Consider the following 23,686-nt stretch of genomic DNA (forward strand, 5'->3'; position numbering starts at 1 on the left):
AGGGTAATAAAAGATTATGAAAAGCAGTGAGGCTCAAGTCCTGGCTTTTAAACTCCAGTTTTCAATTTTAGATCATATCGATTCCAGTCCTTCCGTGGAAGAAGAGGAAATTAGCAATTTTACAACTCCTTCTCCTTCCTCCCCTCCTGGATTTCATGTGACGCCATCTCCCCATTGCTGGTGGTTTCATATGAAGTGGGTGCAGTGCCCACATCCCACCTTTTCATCACAGGCCCTTTATGCCTGAGGTCTACGTTTTGATCCCTCTTTTGGTTGGCTGAATTTTATCATCAAGAAGTTTCTTCTTCTCTTTCCTTCCCAAGAAAGGTTCCACATGCTGGTTTGGTAGAGCTCCCTGGCAGTGCGCTCTGTGGGCAGTGGTTGGCCAACAGAAGGACCACAGTCAGGCCGCGTTCCTAGAGGTCTATGCTCAGAATGCAGGAGGTGGTCATTCCACTCAGGGTAGCATGGTGGCTGGGGGTGCGCCGGACAAACCAACAAGGAAAAGACAAGACAACGCCGTGGGAAAACGGGCAAAGTCACCAGTCCGAAGGAGTTAACACAAATGGCTTATAAACATGTGAACAGATGGCTCATCCTCCTTTACAGTCGAGACCATAGAAATTGACATGATGTATCAGATACCCCTAAGAGCGGCAACAATTAAAGTTGCAAGGATGTGGAATAGTGGGATTGCTCAAACACTGCTGGTGGGAGTGTACATGGGCCAAACCATTTTGAGAAAGTGTGGTGAACCCTGTGATTCAGCGACTCCGTCCCCAGGTTTGTTCCGTAGAGAAGCTGTGCCCTGTGCTGGAAGGCACGTAGAGGTATGTTCAGCCGGCCGACAACAGCAACCAAACGAAACACAGGCACTACCCAAGGGTCCTTCAACAGGGGGATGAACAACCACAGCAACAAAGCTGGGGCATATTTATATGATGGAATACTACACAGCCATGAAAAGGAACGGCCGACTCCTCTATTCAGCAACAAAAATCCCACAAACATAATGTGAAGCCACAAAGGCAAATTGTGGGGAAAGAACACAGCATGAGTCCACTTACGTATAATTTAAAAACAAATACAGTTAAATGATAGAGTGTTGAAGAAACATACACATATGATAAAGAAAAGCAAGGAAGGATAAACACAAAATTCAGACTAGGGTTCCCCTCTGGGTGAAGGAGGAGTGTGAAGGCACCCGGGGGCTGCCACATAAACTGGGTGCTGGGTATCTTGCTTGTTCCTATTACCATTTTTATACCGTATATATGTTATGGGTATGTGATAGGTTCTTTTCTATGAGGGAAATAGTTCATAAGAACAAATTCTTATTTAAAATAAAACAGTACTGCCCTGGCTGGGTGGCTCAGTTGGCTGGAGCATCATCACATGCACCCAAAGGTTGAGGGTTCAATCCCCCATCAAGGCACATACCTAGGTTGCAGGTTCGATCCCTGGTTGGGGTGCACATGAGAGACAATTGAACGTTGTTTCTCTCTCACATCGATCTCTCTCTCCTCCCCTACCTCCCTCTCCCCAATCTTCTCTTTCTAAAATCGGTAAAAACATATTCTTGGTGAGGATTAAAAAATTTTAAATAAAGTAAGATGAACCAGTACTCTGAAGTGACATTGCCCGGGGTTGAATCCTGACATCTAAGTGACCTTGGGCAAGTTATTTAACTTCTCTGAACCTCAGTTTGCTTATCTCTAAAGTGAAAATAATAATAGTGCCCAGCCAGTAGCAATGTTCTGAGGCGTGGATAGGATAACTTCTGTGAAGTTCTATGTACCTTGACTAACTAACACACAGTGAGTGCACAGTACATGTTAGTTCATGTTCTGTGCCGAGCAGATGGAGATGCTCGGGGGTTTGCCCTAGAAATATCAGTCCTCGAGCCTTTCCGGAGAAGCGCCCACAGATGAGAAGGTGTGAAGCCACACTGCACAGGGACGGTTAGAAGGAAGCGCTACCCTTAGCTGGCGAATTGTTCATCAGCAAGTCAGGCTGCCTGAGTTCAGGAGTATGCAGGGCTCCTGTGGGAATGGGGGATGGTAAGTGTTTTGGGGGGTTCCAGAGCAGGCGTAGGCAAACTGTGGCCCATGGCCCAAATCTGGCTGCTGCCTGTTTTTGTCAATAAAGTTTTATTGGAGTGCAGCCACACTCTTGGTTTACGTATTGTCTTTGGCTGCTTTATGCTCCAGAGGGTTGAGAAGTTACAAGGCCCACAAACCCTAAAATATTTACTGTCTGGCCCTTTAGGGGAAAAGTTACCTGAACTCTCTGCTCAGAATTAGAACAGAGAATGCAAAAGGAAGGGTGATTTCGAGACCCACACAAAAACTTTCTAAGAGGCAGAGCTGGCCAGTGATGGATTGGGGAGAGAGTGAGACCCCTGCCATCCGAGGGATGTAAGCAGCTGCTGGCTTTTCCCAGAGTGAGATGCACAGAGGGGACATTGTATTGGGGGCAAGTTGGACGTGTTAGCTTTTAAATTTTCCTTCAGTTCTGAAATTCTGCATGGAGTAATTCTCAGTTTCAAATCGGCTGTTATTAACTCTGACATTTTCTTGGCATTTTTGCATCTTAACTCTCAGTAACATTTTCCTTGAAATTTTTAAGTCAAAAAAGGTATTCTAATCTTTAAAAATGGGGTTTAAATGAAAATGGATTTTATGCTAGAGTCCCAATTTTTTCATTTAAAAACTGATTTTCATGGCTTTTAGATCTATTCCCATTTATATTTGCTGAGTCTTAAGAGCCCCTGTGTGCCAATTGCGACTTCTCTGTGACAAGCCTGCTCTCCTAGGGAAGGGAAAACCACTGGAAATGAGACAGTGGGCAGGAGTTTGGAGGTGGTGACCAGGAGCTGCTGCAGATGAAGAGTCAGTGAAAGTACTGGTGAGAAGAAGGGAGGCCACAGTTGCTGAGGGCCTACTGTGTGCCGGAGCCCATGTCCAAGTGGCACAAGTGCAGGTCAGAGGCTGTGGCTGGTCATTCAACTTTGAACTATTGCGTGAGAATATGAACTGTGATAGAATTGCCTCCCCATCTGCCTGTCGGTATGGCCATGTCAACTGTCAGAATTCCCTCTGGAGTGGAGTGGGGGCATGTTTGTTGTGGGAGGAAGCGGTGGGGGGAGTTGGAGAACACGATAAAGTCCACAGCTTTCTCCCAGGACACAAAAACCCCCTTAGAGGGGCTCCGAGAGCAATTTATCAAAAGCCAAACTGCATTTCTCAGAATGATGGTTTTGCCCAGTGATCTCACTGAGAGCTGCCTGACAGACACTGTAAATGGGGGATAGAAATGCTTCAGCATTTTCCTGGCTCAGCCAGGGACTGGTCCAAAAGAAGAGGACAATAATAAACAGGCATTAGGAGAACATCTCCAAGTGCAGCGTTTAGGGAGGACTGAAACATGAAATACAGGGGAGATTGACTTTCACCCCAGCCTAAATGACGAATTCTTGTAAGATGTCTGCAAGGAACCCCTCTGGGGAACTCCAACTCAGAGAATTTCCCCAGTGGTTTGGTGAACTGACCATCAGGTAAACTGACATGTAACTGATGTGTAACTGACATGTAGCTGACATGTAACTGACGTGTAGTGGGTTAAGTTCAGTGAGCTGCTGCCTGTCCTGTGTGTGCTCAGGTGACTGGCTCAACCAGCCTCTCCTGCAGGATGCTCTCACCCTTCTCTTTTTTTTTTTTAACAATTTTATTTATTTTTAGAGAGAGTGGAGGGGAGGGAAGAGAGAGGGAGAGAAACATCCTTGTGTGAGAGATTGGTTGCCTCTCACATGCCCCCCTAACTGAGGACGTGGCACCGAGGACCTGGCCCACACCCAGGCATGTGCCCTGACTGGGGATCAAACCCGGTGACCTTCGGTTCGCAGGCCAGTGCTCAATCCACTGAGCCACACCAGCTGGGGCTCACCCGTCTTCTTGAGGACAAAGACAAAAGTCATACATAGGCAAGAATCTTTGGGGTTATCTCCCTCGTGGTTTTCATTGTTTTTTGTTGTTGTTTTTGCTACTAGCAGTAAAATCCTGTTTTCAAGTGAAGTATTCCGAGGGAGCTTGATGCTGTATTGTGAATAGATACACGGAGAACTGCTGGCTGAAGCGAAGGTGAGGAGCCCAGAACCCCTTTCACTGGCCCCAGGATGTCTCTGCTGGGTCCTGGGCTCCTGAGCAATGCTTTGGTTTTGGTTTTTATTTTTGTTTTTTTTCAATTTTCATTTATTGATTTTAGAGATAGAGAGGAAGGGAGAGAGAGAAACACCAATTTGTTGCTCCACTTATTTACTCATTCATTGGCTGCTTCTTGCTTATATGTGCCCTGACCAGGGATCGAACCTGCAACGTTGGGGTATCAGGTCGAAGCTCTAACCAACTGAGCTGACCCAGCCAGGGCCTGGGCAGCACTCTGAAAACACCCAAGCGGGTCCAGCCACGAAGGCTGGGCTTTGATCAGGGAAGTCCGTCTCTCTGGGACACTAAGCACGTCAGGCAGGAAGCGACACTGTTAGAAAGGAAGAGGAGGGAGAGAGCACCGAAATTGTGCAGACCTGCCCATGAGCTGTTCGCTTTGTTGTTCACAGTAACAGTGCTCTCCGGGGGGGGGGGGGCGGCAAGGAAGCCAGCTTGGTGCCTAGCAGGTTGTTTCTCCTGTCTTAGCTCAAGAGTGCTGACCAGGAGGAGGCCGGGGCTTTCGGCCTAATGCTGGGGAGGGTGGGCCTTTCTGGAACACCGCTAGCTTTAACCTTCTTGCCCACTGAGCTGCATTCTCTAGGTTGTGGAGAAAGCTCTCAACTGGGAGTCCCGAAATCCCCCCCCCCCCCAATCCTGAAAGGACAGTGGACAAGTCCCTTCACACTGAGGGCAGGTCTTCAGCATCTGCACCTGAGAAGGAGGATGCCGCGCCGGCTGGGTCAGCGCAGCCCACGCCCGTTTGCCTCTCACAGAGCAGCCAAGGCCGAAGGGACGGGCTGGGAGTGTGGTCGCGGGACAGGAACTTGCACCGAGTGGAAAACTTTTTCTTTTGTCATATTAGGACATTAAAAACATATAATTTAGGACATATAATTTAAAGTAGCAAAACACTTTAACACCATACACACCATGAAAGACCTCTATAAATTAAGGAGAGTTTTTTATAGGGACTACATTTAACTCGAAGGAAGAGGTCATTCTTATTTTTCTGGTTTTACTGTGCTGTGTGAGTTGTCTATGGCTGAGGTCACAGATTACCACAAACCTAGTGGTTTAAGCCACAACTGGGTATTGTCTCACAGTCCATTGGACAGAAGTCCAGGCACTGTGTGACCCTGCTGGGTCCTCTGCTCAGGAAACAAGGTCAAAGTCAAGATGAGCAGGGCCGGGTTCTGAATCCAGAGGCGCGACTCACTCTGTCTGTTGGCAGAACGCAGTTTCTTGCAGCTGTGGGCCTGAGGCTCCCATCCACCTGCCAGGTGTCCTCCTGCATCTTCAAGCCAACAAAGGCCCATCGAGTCAATCTCATGCTTTGAACACCTGTTTCCCTCTCTGCTCCCAGCCAGGAGAGATCTCTGCTTTCCGGGCTGGTGTGATGACATTGGGCCGCCTGGGTAATACTTGCAGGTCAGCTGTTTGTATCCTTGATTACATCTACAAAGTCCCTTTGTTGTGTTGTGTTACAGTCCCTTTGTCATGAGACCAAGGGGTGGAGGTTATGGGAGCCAGAATTCCACCCTTTAAACCCAGCCTGGAGAAGACTGAGCCAGGTAAACATTTCTGAACATTGGAAGATTCTTCCAGCTCAGATACTATGCTGGTTGTCAAATATTCTCAGGTTTTTGCATTGACATGTTCAGAAGTTGTCTATTTGTGAAAAGCCAGGGCATCATTATTGATACAGAATCTCACACAAGCTGCGTACTGGGGAATTGTTTGCTGAGCAAACAAATATTAATTAGTTCATTGTTGCTAATATTATTTTAATGCAACTTTGATTATAAATCTTGTGGTGCTGCGTTATCATTGTCATTAGCTACAGATTAGAAAACAAGCTAAAATCATTGCCAGAATGTATTAAAATGGGAAATGATTCAGTAAATCATGATGGAAATAATTAAAACATGAACCGGTCTGTAGTATCTGACCACACTCTGCTGAGGGTGGGACATGTCGCTGTCAATCAGGAACCAGGACAATTACTAGAGGGCCCAAGGACCAGCAACCTACTCTTTCTTCCTTCCTTCCTCCCTCCCTTCCTTTTTCTCCCTCCCCTCCTACCTTTCTGTCCTTTCCTCATTCTCGCTTTCTTTCTTTCTTGGCCAAAAAAAAAAAAAGTAGTAAGTTGACCAATTAAAAAATTAAATCAAAAATTTAAAAATGGAATTCTTTCTTGAATTGCGGTAGGCTACAATCCCAGCTCCCTGGTTAGCCCCGGCCCAGGCCGCTTTGCCCTCGTCACTCAGCCTCAAGCGCTCCGCCCCCAGAGCCCCCCCTGGGTCCCCTAGTGGTGCCCCCAGCCTGGACCTGCCAGCCCCCAGCACTGAGTGCTGTGCGCCATGTGATACGGCCACCCATGCCCCTGTCTCACCGCCTCTACCAGACGGGGAGCCCCCTGAGGTCAGGGACTGTGTCGGACTCGTTTCTGTATCTCTTTCATCACCCACCCTGGGTCACAGTCCCGAGTCTCTCAGACAAGGAAGGAGCAACAAATGTTAACCCCCTCTGGTCTCACATTATGGTCACTTCTGGGCAGGGAGAGTGAACAGAAAGAAAGAGGAAGACAGAGAATGGAGAGCAAGACAAAAGGCAGGAGAGAAATGGAAGTAGGAGGAGAGGGGAGAAGGTAGCTGCAGGGAGAACATCAGAACTGCTCCTTCCAGCAGTCAGCAGATTCTTCCTGAGTCCCTGTGTCCCTGAGTCCCCTCAGGGTCCCTGAGTCCTGCCGGAGGCCCTGTCCAAGCCCCAGGAGGCCGCAGTGAAAGCAGCCCTAGCCATCCTTGCCCTCGGGGGCCTTACATCCTAGCTGATGTAAGGCCAGCCAATCGACAGGCCAACGAAAAAATAAGACTAGATGATTTCGGATAATTTTAGGAACCACGTTAGGGCGATACAGCAGGTGGCTTTTAGTAAGCGACTGGGAGCAGGGACCATTTAGGGAAGGGGGGATCATAACAGCTTCACTGTGGAGGTAACAGCTGTGCCAAGACCGGAATGATAAAAAGCAGCCAGTTCTTCGGAGAACCAAGTGACTGTGATTCCTGGCAAAAACAATAAGTGCAAAGGCCCAGGGGCAGGAAGGAAATTGCTTTCAATTTCAAGGAGCAAAAAGGCTGGTGAGGCTGTACGGGGTGAGCACTGGGGTGGGGAAGGGGAATCAGGTCAGAATGAGACATAGGCCAGGCCTTGTGGCTTCCTGGTCCGTCATGAAAAGGAGGCTTAAGAATATCATACCAAACTTGTATATAATACAAAGTAGAAAAATTATACAGACAGCCCAACACTTGGAGCATTTTGCAATAGCCCTGCCTGTGGGTTGTCTGGCCTGGGGAGTTTAAAGCTCAGACATCTAACAACTCTCTAAAACTGGTACAATGTACTTGGTTTTCAATTATTTTCCTTTCTGTCCCCAAAGGTTATAGTTTTATTGCCCTGTAAGACAATAACCAGTTTTTATATCTAACTTAGCAATTTTATCTTCTTTCTTTTTTTTTCCATTCACTGTAAAAAATCCCTGTCTCTTAAATTTGCTTTGGACTCCACTGTGCCGTCCTGCAGATTCCCTTATTCATGAGCTGAGTGAAAGGGTGGCATGTACCCACTATTGATTTTCCCGAGAATGGCATTTCCAACCTTCTGAGAATTGCATTTTGTTCAGAGTTTGGGGTTTAAGTGCATGGAAAGCAGAGGAGTAAGAAGGACTACTTTATGTATCACAAAGGCCCTCAGACTGGCAGGTGGTGAGTGGGCTGAACTGGGCCCCACGGGGAGGAGCCAGAGCCTCTGTCCAGGGGACACTGACCGCGTGGCTCGGTGAGAGAGGCGGAGGTGGGAAGCCAGCCATCCTGACTGCCCACACCCGTGGACTGTGCCCCTCGTTCACGTCTGATCTCCGGGGTCTGCTGTCGTGTGTTCCGTGTCCCTTTCCCAAAGGCGCACTCCTTGGCAGGGGCCGTGTCCAACCCTGTCCCCTGCGCACCCACCCTGGGCACCCAGACACAGAGCCCCGTTGAGCAGGCGTCTGCTGAACCAGGTCTTCCCTTTAGCCCATCTCCTTCTCTCCCTCCTCCTCCCCCTCCTTTTTTAAAATTGTGATAAAAGATAGAGAACATAAAATACGTTTTTAGATGTACATACAGTTAAGTGGCCTTCAGAGCATTCACACTGTTGTGCTGCCGGGGTCGCCACCACTCCTCTCGAGTGTTTGCGTCACCCAGGCTGAAACTGTATCAGTAAACACTGACTCCTCCTCTCCTCTCCCCCCGGCCCTGGCCACCGCCATTCATTTTCTGTGTCTGTGACTCTGGCGACTCCAGGCACCTCATACCAGTGGAATCACACAGTGTTTTCCTTCTGCATCTGGCTTATTCACTTAACATAATGTCCTCGAGGTTCATTCCTGTTGTAACATGTATCAGAGTTTCCTTCATTTCCCAGGCTGAATAATGGTCCACCGTACGTGTCCACTGCAGTTTGGTATCCACCGCTCATTGCTGATGAACACAGTAGTTGTTTCCACCCTTTGGCTACTGTGAACACGGCGCACGGATATCTGTTGGGATTCTCGTGTTCAGGCCTTTGGGGTGTGTGCCTAGCAGTGAAATGCCGGATCATACAGTGATTCTACTTAACCACTTGAGGAACGGCCAGCCTGTTTTCTGCAGCAGCACCGTTTTACATCCCCGCCACCAACACACGAGGGGTCCTGTTTCTCCGTGTCCTCGCCAACATTTGTTATTTTCTGCTTTTTTGATAATAACCAGCCTAAGCGTAAATGACCGTGGAAAGGGAGACCCCAGGAATGGGGTCGGGGTGCCAAGATCATGCTTCTCAGAGCTGGCAGCGCGGGCCCAGGGCTAGCACAACAAGAGGCCCTGCCGATGAGCAGCCTGAAGTCCGGAGGCCTCTCACGAGGCGCATCTGTTTGTGTGACGGCACCGCTGGGCCCTCGCCCCCGGGAAAGTGGTTTCTAATTCGGGCTTCTCTTTCTGTGTGTTGCTCCCCAGTGCGATAATGCAAAAGGACTGAAAGCCTTCTACGACGCAATCAAGTACGGGCCAAACCACTTGATGGTGTTTGGGGGCGTCTGTCCGTCTGTCACGTCCATCATCGCAGAGTCCCTCCAAGGCTGGAACCTGGTCCAGGTAAGTTCCAAGCCACCTTCTTTTGGGGGACTGTCTTGAACGGCCACCAGTCTTTCGAAGGAATGGTTCCTTGCCCAGCATGGTTCCAAGTTGCCTGATTTGGGCCCTGGCCCATCCTTTCTTGTGATCGCATAGCTTCTCACTAACCCCACCTCCTGGACTGACCTTCTGGTCAACCCTGGCATAGCCAACACAGTGGGTCTCTACAGGGTGGCCCTAAGACCACCTCTTTGTGTTTGAAATCTTTCGGTGATCCCTAGCCTGACTCTCAGGGCCATCAGACTCCAGCCAGTCTGCCTGTCCCATGTCATCTCCTGTCCCTGCCACATATTCTATGCCCTGGCCCCTCCGGACAACTCACCTTTCCCCCAATGCACCCTGGACGTTCAAGCCTCAGAACCCGGCCCTGGCTTTTCCCGTCCCCAGATGGTCCTTTATCTGTTCCCTCTCCAACTTCTCTTCCCCACCAAAGTTCTCCTGTCCACTAAGACTGCCTTTCTCCTCGGTTAAGCCTTTCCTGGGGTTCCCGGCCAATTATTTACTCTTCACACAGGCAAATGTTATGCACAGCCTAAAGTTCCACCAGGGAGTATGCAGTCTGTTGTAGGCAAAACTTGCCAGTGCTAGCTAGCTGTTCTATGGAGTGCAAGAGGGGAGCATGGAAAGTTGTAACCCCCTGGGATGAGTGGTTGCCCGTGCACCTGTGTTAGTTCTTTGCCTCCCCCATCCATCCATCCACCCAACAAACACAATGGGCAATTTTTGGTAGACACTGTGGATGTAGTGCTAAACAGGGTATAGTGCTAAACAGTCTCTATCTACCCTTTTGGAGCTTACATTCTAGGAGGGAGACAGGCAGAAAGCAAAAAAACAAGTAATAATACTGAGCTAACACTTGTATAATACATATGTCAGACTTATTACATACCAGACACTGTTCTGAGCACTTACATGTATTGACTCATTTAAGCCTTTTCTGCCTGCTCTGTGCTGTAGGTACTATTGTCATTCCATTTCATAGATAAGGAGACTGAAGTACACAACAGCCAAGTAACCTGTCCCCAGAGGCACAGCTCATGAGCCCCTGTTTGTACTTAGGCAGTCTGGCCCCTGTGGTCAAACTGAGGCAAGCAAACTGGGCTGTCAACAGGGCAACGAGATAAACCGTGACTGCCTTGGGGCAGGCAGAGAAGTCTTCCAGGAGTAGGTACATTTGAGCTGAGGCCTGAAGGGGAGATAGGACTGGCTGGCGCAGAGCACCCGTGTTTATGGGTGGAGCGGCCAGCCTGTGATGGGAAGAACCTGGCATGTCTGGAGAATGGAAAAGAGGGCAGTGGGGCGGAAGCATGGCTGGGGTGTTGTCAGGGTGTGAGAGTGAAAATGAAGGGGCAGGCAGGAGCCGGACCACAGAGGCATCTGGCTTTGCTCTGCTTGCTCGCGTTGCCTGAAGACCTCTGGCTCTGGCCCTGTGTGCCTGGGGTGCTGGGAGTGGAGGGGAGGTGGGGCCAGCCATGGCAGAGGTGTGAGGAGGGAGGGCCACCCACTCAGCCCAGGGACGAGAAAGGCTCCTGAGGGAAGTGATGCTGAGCTGGCTGCGAAGGAGGAGAGGGTGTTGGACAGCTGGAGGCATGGAGGAGAGCGCTGCTGGCAGAGGAAGCTGGGCGTGCAAAAGCGGGAGGTGGGAGTGTGTGGGTTTGGGCAGCAGTGAGTCATGCATGGTGGAGCGCAAACCTAACCACATCACGGGAGCCGGCACAGCTCCGTGTGCCCTGTGAGCCCGGCTTCTGGCCCTGCAGTGCCTGTCAACAGCCATGAGACCCTGGCCAAGTCACTTCCCTTCTCTGTACCTGAGCTTCCTTTCCTGGATGCCAAGGAGCTCTCTGCCCACCCTGCGCACCACTCTGAGCTGCCACTCTGAGCCTCAGTCCCTCACCCCAAAATGCAGTCAGGGTCCCAAGAGGACCAGCCTCACAGGGCTGCTGTATGGATTAATTGATTACAAAGGGATCAGAGCTGTGCCTGGCACATCGTGAGCTCTGTGTGTTTCTGGCTTCAGGGTTGTTGTCACCCCTGCTGCACCGCCTGTCTGCCCCTGGTTGAACACCCCAATTCTTAGCACCTCTGGTCTTTCCTGCAACACAGTTCCCACCACCCAAGACGTCCCGTTCTCTCCATATCCAGTATGTCAGTCCTACCCATTCTAAGAGCTCCTGGCTTAAAATGCTGCCTCTTCCAGGAAGCCCTTCTAGGAATTGTTTTTCCTCACCGCCCTGTTTACTTCCAGCAGGCATATACAGCTGTCCCCCACGCTCTCTGCCTGTCGCTGTCTTAGGGCTCCGCAGATGCGAGGACATGTTTAGCTGGGCTGTGAGCCCCTTGAAAACGGAGCCTGGGCCTGAGTTACTCCTCTTTCTCCTGGTGCCCAGCACTTCACAGACCTTAGTAGAACCCACTGAGTGATCAGAGGAAGGAGGAAGGGATGGTGGGACCAAGGATTGGCAGATCGACATTTCTCCCAGATGAGGGAGAAAGGTCTCCAGGAAACCCTCACCCAGAGAGGAATCCAGGGCGCCTCCTGGCCCCCTCACAGCCCCACCGGGACTGCCTGGAATTCTCTGAGGAGCTGCAGAGGCAAACGCAACGTTGAAAACTCCTGGCTTACCAGCCAGAGCTGCCTGACCTCAGCATGCACACGATGGCCTCCAGCCTAGCAGAGTTGACAAGGCAGGGAACCAGGTTATGAGATGGGGCTCATCTTCATCATTTACTGCTGTGTAACTCATCGCCCCAACATTTAGTGGCTAAAACAACAGTAATTTATTATGTCACTGTCTCTGTGGGTCAGGAATTCAGACCCACAGATGACTTGCTTCTGCTCCAGGGTGCTCGGCGCCCCGTGGGGGGATTTGAAGGCTGGGGGCTGGCATCGTCTGAAGCTTGGGCTGGGGCTGCAGGATCTGCTCCCAGGGTGGCTCCCGTGCATGCCTGGCAAGTTGGTGCCTCTCCACGAGGGTCTCTCCATAGGGCCCCTGAGTGGCTTCCCCCAAAGCGAGGTCAAGGCGGAGGTGGCAGAGTCTTAGTGCCTAGCTTCAGGAGTTGAAGATCATCATTTCTGTCACATTCTGTTGACCATACAAATGAGCTCTGATGTAGTATGTGTGTGTATGTGTATGTATATGTGTGTGTGGGGTACTGCACAGAGTGTGGTGGGAAGCGAGGTACACCAAGGACCTCCTTGGAGGCCAGCCACCACTGACATCTGAGAGCAAGGCGGGAGTTCAGACTGCCCCACGAGGGAGACCTGATGCTGAGTCCCTTCTCTGCTTGAACTCCTATCATCTTTCAAAACCCCGGACAGTTACCACCTCCTCTGTGATGCCTTCCCTGGTCCCTTCCCTTCTGGGCTCCCCATCCGCAGTCCCCAAAATGAACTAATTTTTCCTTCCTAAACAGTACCTTTTCAACAGGGGCCATCTTCCCCAAGGGGGTGAAAATTGGTCCTTCTGGGAGAAGGTAAAAAAATCTCACTCTTTTTACATATAAAGCACAGGACATACCTACAGTACATAAAGGGGTATGTACTTATCTGTGGTGTTAACATTTCAAGAGTGGGCGGAATTAGGAAAAACCGCTCCTGGGAGAGTGAGAGGAGGGCGGAGAGAAGGCCGGGAAACGGTCCCACGTAGCTTCTCTGTTGCCTTCGGCATTTACAGTGTGTGGGAAATGGTGTGTTCTGCAGGGTCCGGCACAAATAACACCCCCTTTTTATTACAAAATTTTTTATCGCAAAATCATAAGCTTGGAATTCTGTAGCAATATCACAATTGAGCACACCGTATGACATTTTAGGTGAAGTGTTCGGATTCAAACTCTAAATTATTACACCCACACCATTACCCTCCCGACCACATCCAAGCAGGCCTCGCTTCTGCCAGGCCCCGTATCTCCAGTCTCCCCTGGGAGGCTGCAGGCTTCCCGGGGGCAGGGGCTCCCATTCCATCCCAGCGCCTTCCACAGGGCCTGGCACCTAGGGGTCCTCACCGAGTGCTGAGCCGAAGGAAGCCCTGGGAAGGGGCTGGGGGCCCGAACCCCTCCCCTGCAGTGCTGCTCACGGTGCAGACGTGGTCATGGGGGGTGTGGAGGGCTCTGGAGAAAATGCAGATTCTCAGCCACCTCCACAGAATCCCTCTGCATTGTTGACAGGCTCCTGGGACGATTCATAGGCCACTTTCTCCCAGGCATCTGCTGACAGACAGTGGGGCAGATCTGGGACTGTGCATGGATGGGGCTCCCTGAGGGACCGGGAACTGGAAGGCACCCAGCAGTTTGAGAGCAGAATTGAGGGGTGGGCCCCCCCCCGGGCAAGGGGGACATAGGAGTGAAGATCCGGATCCTGATGGGGAGCAGCTGTGGAGCCCGATTTCTGCCTCGCCCCACTCTCGGGGAACACAGCCCCATTTGTTAGGGGCCAGACTCTGGGGAGCTCCCCTCCCCCTTCCTACCTCCAGGAGGCTGAGCTTGCTTCCAGAGATGGTGGAGGGCTGGATGTGTGGGTCTGCTGTCATTCAAGGGACTCGAGGAATCCCTGAGTTTCACACATGGAAAAATGCACGTAATTTGTGTAATTGAAAAGTGGCTCTGACTTCCTTCTGGGGGAGGCGGCTTGGAATACGTATTTAGTTGTTTCAGTCTCCCAACGTTGCAAAAACGGGCCTGTGCAGGACAGAGGGGGGAAGTGCACCCCTGCTGCCAAAGTTGGTTAAATTTAACTTGCTTTTGCCGGGCTTCCTGATTCATGGTTGCTGTGTCGAGGGGCTAATATTGTTTAAGTCGTGATATGTGAGTCCTTTAGCTGCTGGGCAAGTCAGCTGTTCCAACTGGATTTGAGGACTTCCATGGAGGTCTGAGTCCCTCTCCTATCTGTCTGACCCTGCCCATCGGGGGGCCCAGGCCTGGGCCTCACACTAGGAAGGACACACCAGGGCATAGCCTGGGAGTCACCTGGGAAGGGCCGGGGTCTGGCCATTAGAGACCAAGCATGTTCATGCCAGAGAATACACGGGGCTCTGGGGACAAGGGAGGAGTCTTGCTGCCAGAGCTGCATGGTTCTATGGGAGATTTTGCTGCTTTTCTGTGATGTAGGTGGGGCCCCACAGGAGCAATGGGTGAAGTTAGAGGGGAGCAGGGTTTGTGCGTGTGGCCAGAGGCATCCAGCATGGAGCAGCCTGCCTGGCTGTGCAGTAGTGAGTTCCCTGTTGCCTGAGATTCCCCAAGGGTCCCAGTCTCTACCAGGTGTGCTGTTGGGGAGATTTAATACATAGAGCAGACGCAGACTAGGATGCTGGCTCTCAGACTGTATTGTAAGAGTCACTCATGGGGCCTGGGGGTGTGCTCCTGTTAATGCAAATTCCTGGCTCTGCTCTGAGCAGATCCAGGTTAGGAGGCTTATCAAATCCCTCAAGGACTGGATGCTCCACTCCTCACCCCTGCTGCTGTATCCATACCGTACCAGCAGCTCAGGTGATTAGAAGCAGTTGTGTTCTGGAGATTTGCTAAGCCAGGTAACTTCTGAGACCAGTTCACCTAGACACTGGGACCTACCGAGTGCTCCTGGTCCAGAGAACTTCAGTTTATGCTACTTGTGTGGAGGAGGTAGCAGGGGATGCCACTGGGGCAAATGTCCTAGTGCCGCCAGGATAAAGCCCACAGTCTGCAGTGTGGTGAGAGGGGGCTCCATCACCTCATCATCTCCACCCCTACCCACCCCCCTACTTCCTACTCCTGCATTCAGCCAGCCTCGTACAGGCTGTTTCCTCTGCCCTGGTCTCTCCGCCTGGCTGGACCCTGCTCCTTCCTCCCAGTGCAGCTTGCCTGCTCTTCCTCTGGGAAGCACCCTCCCACCCTTGTGCTCTGTTCTCCACATACCCCTCTCACGGTGTTTGCTGCCCTGGAGCTGCCCGAGATCGGGGCCTGGCCTCACTCACCCCTGCGCCCTGGGCCTGGTGCGGGCCTGGCTCAGATGCGGAGTGGCACCCAGGGAATGTTGGCCCACAGAGCTCTGGATTCCCGCCTTCCAGGCCTCAGGCTCGGCCCTAATCATGAGGGCGGGTCATTAGAGCCTGCCAGACCCGTTTGGTCCCAGTGGCTCTCCAACTGCAGCCCCTTGTTAAAGAAAAGCCCAGGGAGGCCCAAGGTGGTCGGTACCTTGGCCTCAGCCCTCATCTCCTATTTCTGGACCCGATGGTTTTTAACTAATATGTTTCCTTTGGAAAAATTGCCCAGACCCCTCAGAGATCTGAACATGGCTTGCTTCTGACCCAGCCTTGCGCTTTGCTTGAGCAATTCTGCAGACTCCCGCCCGCCTGCTTGTCCTTCTGAAAGCGTGGGCCCTGGGCGGTGGGTGGGGTGGGGGTGGGGGGTGGAAAGCAGGGGCATTTGCAGCTGTTAGGGAAGATGGTGGTAGGGCATCTGGAACAAGAGAGGGAGGTGGAGCCCAGCGACGGAACAACAGATGCAGCAAGAGGGGCTCCGACCTCCTCGGAAACCGGGACAGAACCCCTTCTTTCCCGGGAGTGAGACGATCACTACCTTGGCCTGCAGACGGAAATGCGCTAGCTGATGGAAATAGAGTCAGATTCCCAAAGGGATAAGGGCTGCTTGCAGGGAAGCACAAACACTACTTCCTGAAGAACAGTGTCCCGCAGAGCCTGTCCTTTAAAAGGTGGCCGCAGCAGATTAATACGAAATTGTAGATGCATTTCTCCTGGCACTGTCCCAGGAGTCCCCTCGGCAGCCCGCTCTGCCTGCTGGCCTGCCGTGGCACCCCCAGGGACCTTCCTGGGGAGGACCATTTCGGTGTGTGTGGTGGGGCGCCCTACTTGGAGAAGCTCCTGCTCAGGGGTGAGGGGAGGAGGGCGCACGCATGGAGACTGTTGATGCCGAGTTTGTACAAGTGCTGGCAACTGTGGGTCAGCACATTCAGGACGTGTTTTCTGAAAACCCTAAATCATGCTTGGTTATAACATAAAGAAACAAACAATGAACAAATCAGTGAAAAGCCCCAAGTCAGGCCCTTTGCTATTTGCAGAATCCCAGCATCACTTAAACTGTTCGTTTAACTATTGGTCAACATTTGCTTCCTAGGAACAGAAATTGTGTCATCTGGAGACTTGATTTTCTCAAGTGATCATCTTAGTAAAACTGCAGGCTGCCCGGAAAATCAAAAGATTGTTTCTTTCTTCGCTGCGGGTTGCGGAGTTTGAGGTAGATTTATAGAAAGACAGAGCTGGTAGGGACTAAGTAACCATTTCGTCCAGTCTCCCCATTGTACAGACTGGGAAGCAGAGGCCCAGGGTGGGTAGGACCTTGCACAGGTTCTCACAGTAACTGGCTTGCTGCCCAGTGCTTTGTAACATGCACCACTGTCTTAGTTTATCTCTCTGTGCCTCACTTTTCTCTCTTGGAAATTGGGAATAGCAAACTAGCCTTCTGTGTTTCTTGCAATTGTGAGAATCAGTGAAGGCTTTTTTTTTTTTATGTGAAAGTACTTTTATAGACTATACAAATGGTATCTGCTATTATAAGGACAAGGTTTGTGCCTGCTGGGATCATATCTGTCATTACAACAATGGATGTTTAAAAATCACCCCCTAGACATCCGGCCAAGATGGAGGCATAGGTAGACACACTGTACCTCCTTGCACAACCAAAACTAAGGACAACAAAAATTTAGAAACAAAAAACCAACCAGAACTGACAGAAAATTGAACTGTACAGAAGCCCGACAACCATTCATCCAGAGCAGTAAGAGGGTTGCAGCAGGAAAAAGCGGTGGTTGGCAGGCCTGGGTGCAGGGTGGCAACAAGCATACCCAGTGAGGCATGCAAGGCGCTGGCTGACCACGGACACACATTCCCATGAAGATAAACCAGGCAAAAAACGGGCAGTGAGACAGTCCACACAACCCAGGTCACCAGCTATGGGAAATAAAGCCTGAAAGCACCGATTGAAAACACTTGTGGGGGTTGAGGTGCTGGGGGAGACTCCCAGCTTCACAGGAGAGTTCACTGGAGAGACCCACAGGGTCCTAGAATGTACACAAACCCACCCACCTGGGAACCAGCACCACAAGGGCCCAATTTGCTTGTGGGAAGTGACAGAAGGGACAAATCCAAGAGAGAATGGAGCAAACGCCATTGAACCCTCTCTGACCCCGCCCCCACATACAGCATCACAACCCAGCAATTGGGTTTCTCTGCCCTGGTGAACACCTAAGGCTTTGCCCCTCACTACATAACAGGCGTGACCAGACCCCCCCCCCCAAAAAAGAAAATGGTTCAAACATAAGAACACATCTAAGCCTCAGAGCCAATATATCTAAGTGGTGACCAAGAGATAACCAACCTATCAGATACACAGTTCAAAGCACTGGTGATCAGGATGCTCACAGAATTGGGTGACTTTGGTTGAAATTAGATGAAAAAAATGAAGGCTACACTAAGTGAAATGAAGGAAAATGCACAGGAAACTGATAGTGATGGGAAGAAAACTGGGACTCAAATCAATGGAGTGGACCAGAAGGAAGAAAGAAGCAACCAAACAGAAAAGAATGGAGAAACAAGAATTCAAAAAAATGAGGAGAGGCTTAGGAACCTCCAGGACATCTTTAAACGTCCCAACATCCGAATTATAGGGGTACCAGAAGGAGAAGAGGAAGAACAACAAGTGGAAAACTTATTTGAACAAATAATAAAGGAGAACTTCCCCAATATGGCAAAGGAAATACACTTCAAGGAAATCCAGGAAGCTCAGAGAGTCCCAAAGAAGGTAGACCCAAGGAGGAACACACCAACGCACATCATAATTACATTAGCCAAGATTAAAATGAAGGAGAAAACTCTAGAAGCAGCAAAAGATAAGGGGACAGTTACCTACAAAGGAGTTTCCATCAGATTGTCAGCTGATTTCTCAAAAGAGACCTTACAGGCAAGAAGGGGCTGGAAAGAAGTATTCCAAGTTGTGAAAGACAAGGACCTACATCCAAGATTGCTCTGTCCAGCAAAGCTTTCATTTAGAATGGAAGGGCAGATAAAGTGCTTCTCAGATAAGGTCAAGTTAAAGGAGTTCATCATCACCAAGCTCTTATTATATGAATGTTAAAGGGACTTATCTAAAAAAAAAGAAAATAAAAAAGATAAACAGTAAAAAGATAGCAAACTCAGTTATTGTAACAACCACACCTAAAATAAAAACAAAAGCAAACTAAGCAAACAAGTATAACAGGAGCAGAACCATAGAAATGAAGATCACATGGAGGGTTAGCAACAGGGGAGTGGGAGGAGGAGAGGAGGGGAGAAGATACAGAGAATAAGTAGCACAGAGGATAGGTAGAAAATAGAGGGAGGGCAAGAATAGTGTGGGAAATGTAGAAGCTGAAGAACTTATGACACATGGACATGTGTCCATGTCCATGGGGGAATGTGGGAGGGGTGTGCAAGGTGGAGGGGAATAAAGGGGGGAATGGAACAACTGTAATAGCATAATCAATAAAACATATTTTAAAAAACCACCCCCTGGTTTGCATCAGAGACAAAGGTTGTTTACTCTGGCACCACTGACCCTGAGGCTAAGGTGTAGGGGCAGGACAGAGGCTCTTCAGCAAGACCCTCCAGGTACACACAGGGTCTGCCTCTGGGCACCACAGTCAAAGGTGCAAAGTACAACCGAGGGATGCAGTCGGCAATATCAGAATAACTTGTACAGTGACAGAAGGATACTGGACTTTTTGTGGTGATCTTTTTGTAAGGTATATAAATGTCGAATCACTACAGTGTACACCTGAAAGTAACATAATATTGTACATCAATTATAGTTTAATTAAAAAGAGCTTTCATTCCAGAATGGAAAAGAAAATCCCCCAGGCCAGCTCAGGTGGTGCCATGCCCTTGCCTTGGAGCAGGTGATGACAGGGACTGTGGACGGGGACTTTGCAATGGCACGATTAGCACCGCTGGAAACTTTGCTGTGGCTGCTGTCAATGAAAGAGAATGGAGGCCAATAATCCAGGGCGGGTCAGAGCCACTCCTTGGCACTAGTCTCCAGAGGGGCCATTTAGCACATTAATAATCTATGAGATGCTTCTACCTACTAGATTCATGGGGGCAAAAGAGGCAGGGGAGGAGAAGGTGAGGCAATATTAAGGGCACGTTCTGTGGGCCAAATGGAGGGGCTAGGAGAGACCCCCAGGGCAGGAGGCTGTGGATGGGCCTCCTGGCCTTGTCATTGGGTGCCTGGTGCTGTGGAGCCTGGTTCTGAGAGCAGGTGGAGCGGCACATGTGAGGTGGGGAGAGGCTGGTAGCTTCTGCTTTAGAAGGAATGGGTGGGAGGAAGTATGAGCTCTCAAAGGGGCGCCAGCAGTACCCGTCGATCTTCTGGGGGGAAGGACAGGCGTTCTGTCCTCATTCACTCACTCACTGGCCCGCGCCCATATTTATTTATTTATTGCCTCACTCAATAAGTGTTGCACCTGCTATGCTCTTTCCCAGGCTCTCCCAGCCAGTGCAAATCCCAGTGCCCAGTGCCGCGGCCTCGGGACAGGTGGACGTGGCTGAGACGCAGTTTGATGCACTGGCCAGAACAGAGGCCTGGAATCCAGAAACTCTGGGTGGTTGTCCCTCTCTGTCTCTTACTGATAGAAGAGGCTTGGACAAATTGACAGTCTCCTTCAGCCTCACTGAACTCATCTGCAAAATGGACTAGCTGAGTCTGCCCTTCTTCTGGAGCCACTCAGAGGATGAGACAGGACAGGGATAGTGGAGCAGGTGGAAGCTCTTGCAGACTGTAAGCTCCCTGCAGATATAAGGATAATATCATCACTACTGATGTTTTGCCATCTGAGACACCAGCCAGGCTCTGAACAGGGAACTGCTTAAACATTTATAGGTTTCCAGATTCAAAGTTATGTGAATGATGAAGTGAACTATCACAGACCATGAAGGTGATTCAGAACAGTAAAATGAGAACCCACAAGGAGAGGCCAAATAAGCCCATGGCAGCTGTAAGATGCCCACACACGTGCTCTTTCTCAGTCAGGTGTTCGTGGAAACAGAGGCAAAGGCAGGCGAGATGCTGTCAAGTGTGTGGTGGCTCCGATCTATTCCTGCCGAGGGGCCTGACTCGTATCTTTCCCATCCGGCTGGTTAAAGATTCTGTTCAAGGTTCTGACTCCCACCGTTAATTCCAGACTTTGGTATCTAGAGTAATACCAGTGCCCAGTGTGCAACTCCAGTGGCCTCATTGTTTATGCATCCCTCGCCCCCTTCTGGAAATGTGCGGGTGTAAATCATTGTGAACAAATCAACCACTCGCACAACTCGCACTGGAGTGACGCTGCTAGTGAGCAGCACATCTGCAGATCACACTGGGTCCGGAAGGACAAGTTGCGTCTGGAAAAAACTGGAGAGGCGGTTAGAAAAGCAACTCCCTCCAGGAAGACAAACGTATAAAACAGGTGTGATAGCCAACCATTTGGGGTTGTTGTGAGGGGCAGAAGCCATAAATGTAGAGCGGACAGTGTGGACGGGAAAGTCTTGGGCAAACGGGGTGAGCTGGTTGCCCTCACCGCCCCCTGTCCTGCATCTAGAGCCTGGGCCTCTGTTCACTTGTTAGCACACCAGATGATTCTGCCGCACAGACAGGGGCGGGAGCCCCTGCCGTAGCTGATGAGCCACTCTCAGGTGGAGATGGCGGGGCTCACAGGGTGGGGGATGCTAAGAAGGGCTTTAGGCACCAGATGAGGGGTTGTATGAGGTGGTGTTTCCCAAATGGATCTGATGATGGCATTCACCAGGAGGGATGCTGGTTTACTGGTTAAAAACCAGATTCCCAGCTCCCTTGATCAGCAGGGAAGTTTGGGAAATACTGGTCTGGAGATTCTACAGCTCTGGGGTCCATGGACCAGCAGCGGCCCTGGGAGCCGCTGGACCCATGGTGATTCTTGCTGACCTAAGGTGCCTCTCACCCAGGACTACGTGGGGCCTCTAACAGGAGCCCAGGTGTCCACTGAGGAGGAAGGGTTTTAAGCAGAGGCATTCAGACTCTGGACTTGGCTTAAGGAAACACTCACTGGTACAGCCCCGGGACCCACTTTTGGCCGTCAGTGTAGAAGTGCGGGTGCAGTCAGCATCTTCACCAGCTCTGGGGGGCCCTTCAATCAGCATCATGGATTGTAATGTCTCTTGTCAAACTGTGGTGCAGACGGAGTGTGTTCTACTCAAGCCTAGATCTGATGGACTGACCTGGGAGCTGACCCCACCCCCTGTAGTGGCCAGGAGTACGCAGAGGGGACCCATAGTTCCAAGTAAGAATCGAAATGAAACAGCACTGGGTTAACGTGAGAACAGTTGGCTTCCCATCCTGGCCCTGCCATCTCCTGGGTGGCCTTACACAAACCACTTCCTCCGGCCGGAGCCTGAGCATCTTTGCCTGTAAATATCCCCCGCCCCTGCCCCCCTCCCCCAGGACTGTGGCAGTGCTTGGTGGCTTCTGGGCAGGTGCTCTGGAACAAAAGCACTGACTGCGCCTCCTTGTCCCTGGTGATGTGTGGTCTTGTGCCCATTTGCACAGAGGGGCTAACGTGCTTGGTCACCTTGTAACACCAGTAATTCCTGGGCTTGGGGTCCGATGGGCTGGGTTCACATCTGGACTCTGGCACTTGTGAGCTGGGTAGGTTCCATAACTTCTCACGGTCCCAGCTCCTTATCTGTGATCCTGAGCTGGTTTTGAAATGACCTGGGATAATGCCCACATGGTTCCCTGTGCCATGCTTTTCATTCCTCCCTCCCGGGTACCCCTACTCAAGGACCGAGGCACCCAGGCAGCCTCCCAGTCTACCTCTCAGGTAGTGGCAGGGCCCCAGGGTCTGGGACTAGCACCCTGGGCCGGCTGTGTAGCTTCTGTGTGTCCCTTGATTTCTCTGGGCCTCCTGTTATAAAGGGGGGGTGTTGGGCCAGTTGATGAGCCATATAACCTTGATAATGTCATGTCATTGTTCCTCGTATCCTCTGTGCCCCAAAGCCATGAGCATCTGCCTGAAACCTGTTGTCTTCTTTATTGGGCCCCACCCACGTAGGGCTCCCTCTGTTAGGAGCTTGTGATCTGAAGCGTGGTTCCCTTTCTATCCCTAAGCCACTTACCACCTAGGCCTGCAGTTCTGCGTAGAATAGAGGGAATAGCTTTGATCTTAGTCCGACTTCAGCTTTGGTGTCTCTTCATCTCCGTCAGAGCTCTCCGGGTAGAGCACTGGCCATCCTACAGGTGAAAGAAGTGGCCCCAGACAGGTCAGGCAGCCTGCAGAGGGTCACCCCCTCTGCAGTGGTGGAAGAGCTGCAGCCCCTGCATTCCTGTCCGTCCCTCCTTTGTTCCACTTCCCTGTGTTCAGGGAGGAACCTGCTCTCCACCTCTCTGGGCCTTTTCCCGTGCTGTTTCCACTGCCACGCGCCCTCCCCGCATCACCCACTGCCCTGCGAACCTCTTCCAGATGGGCCCTGCCCATCAAAGCCTTGGCTGTACCCCGAGGGCCTCCCAAGGGACCTGCCACTGAGGAGGCATTCAGAAATCCCGAATGGCTGCATCTGGATGGCCTCTTGCAAACCAGTTTGTAATCTGGTGGTCTTTGCCATGAGCCAGGCACAGGTCTAAACACTGGACATAAATGAACTCATTTGCTCCTTATGTCAGCAGTATAAGCTGGACATTGTTCTTCTTCTCATGTCACAGATGAGGGAACTGAGGCACAGAGAGGCTGAGTGTCTCACCAAGGGATCGCCAGGCCTACGTGGTCTGGAGTCCAGCCGGCCACCGCCAGGCAGGCTCACTGCCTCGCACACAGTGTCATTTAATCCTTGGGGTGACACCATGGGGAAGGCAGCCCAGGCATCATCCTCTGAGGCCTGTTTTCAGAATGGGGAAAACAAGAAGCACGGAGAGCAGAGATTTGCTCTGCTTCCTGCAGCGAGCAGACCTCAGGGCCTAGGAGAGGCATCCCCATGTCCCCCAAGGTCCCTCCCCAGCTGACCTCTGCAAGGAGCTTCCTCTCTGCCGGCAGCAGATGACGACTGGCTGGGGGAACCTCTCAGTGAGGCCTCTGTGCTCCTCGTAAATCATTCATCACACATACACCATTTTTAAACCTATTACTCATCCAGTAACTTGTTATGTATAAAAAATAAATGGTTCTTTTGAATTCAGAAAATAGATGGACTGGTTGTTGGTGAAAATCAATAACTATGCTAAGTATTTCAAGCGTACAGGACTTAGAGT

The 23,686-nt window shown here is 50.9% G+C and overlaps 1 protein-coding gene across 1 annotated transcript in view; it reads left to right on the plus strand.

The window, feature by feature from the left end:
* The window catches only part of GABBR2 (gamma-aminobutyric acid type B receptor subunit 2), a 329,685-nt gene that overhangs the window by 89,623 nt on the left and 216,376 nt on the right, over positions 1-23,686 (plus strand). Inside the window, exon 2 of the mRNA XM_053656129.1 lies at positions 9,230-9,367. Within this exon, the coding sequence (XP_053512104.1) occupies positions 9,230-9,367 (138 nt within the window). The remainder of the gene's footprint in view (positions 1-9,229; positions 9,368-23,686) is intronic.

Source organism: Artibeus jamaicensis, unplaced genomic scaffold (assembly GCF_021234435.1).
Source record: "Artibeus jamaicensis isolate MK-2021 breed Jamaican fruit bat unplaced genomic scaffold, CSHL_Jam_final scaffold_1964, whole genome shotgun sequence".
Taxonomy (NCBI): domain Eukaryota; kingdom Metazoa; phylum Chordata; class Mammalia; order Chiroptera; family Phyllostomidae; genus Artibeus; species Artibeus jamaicensis.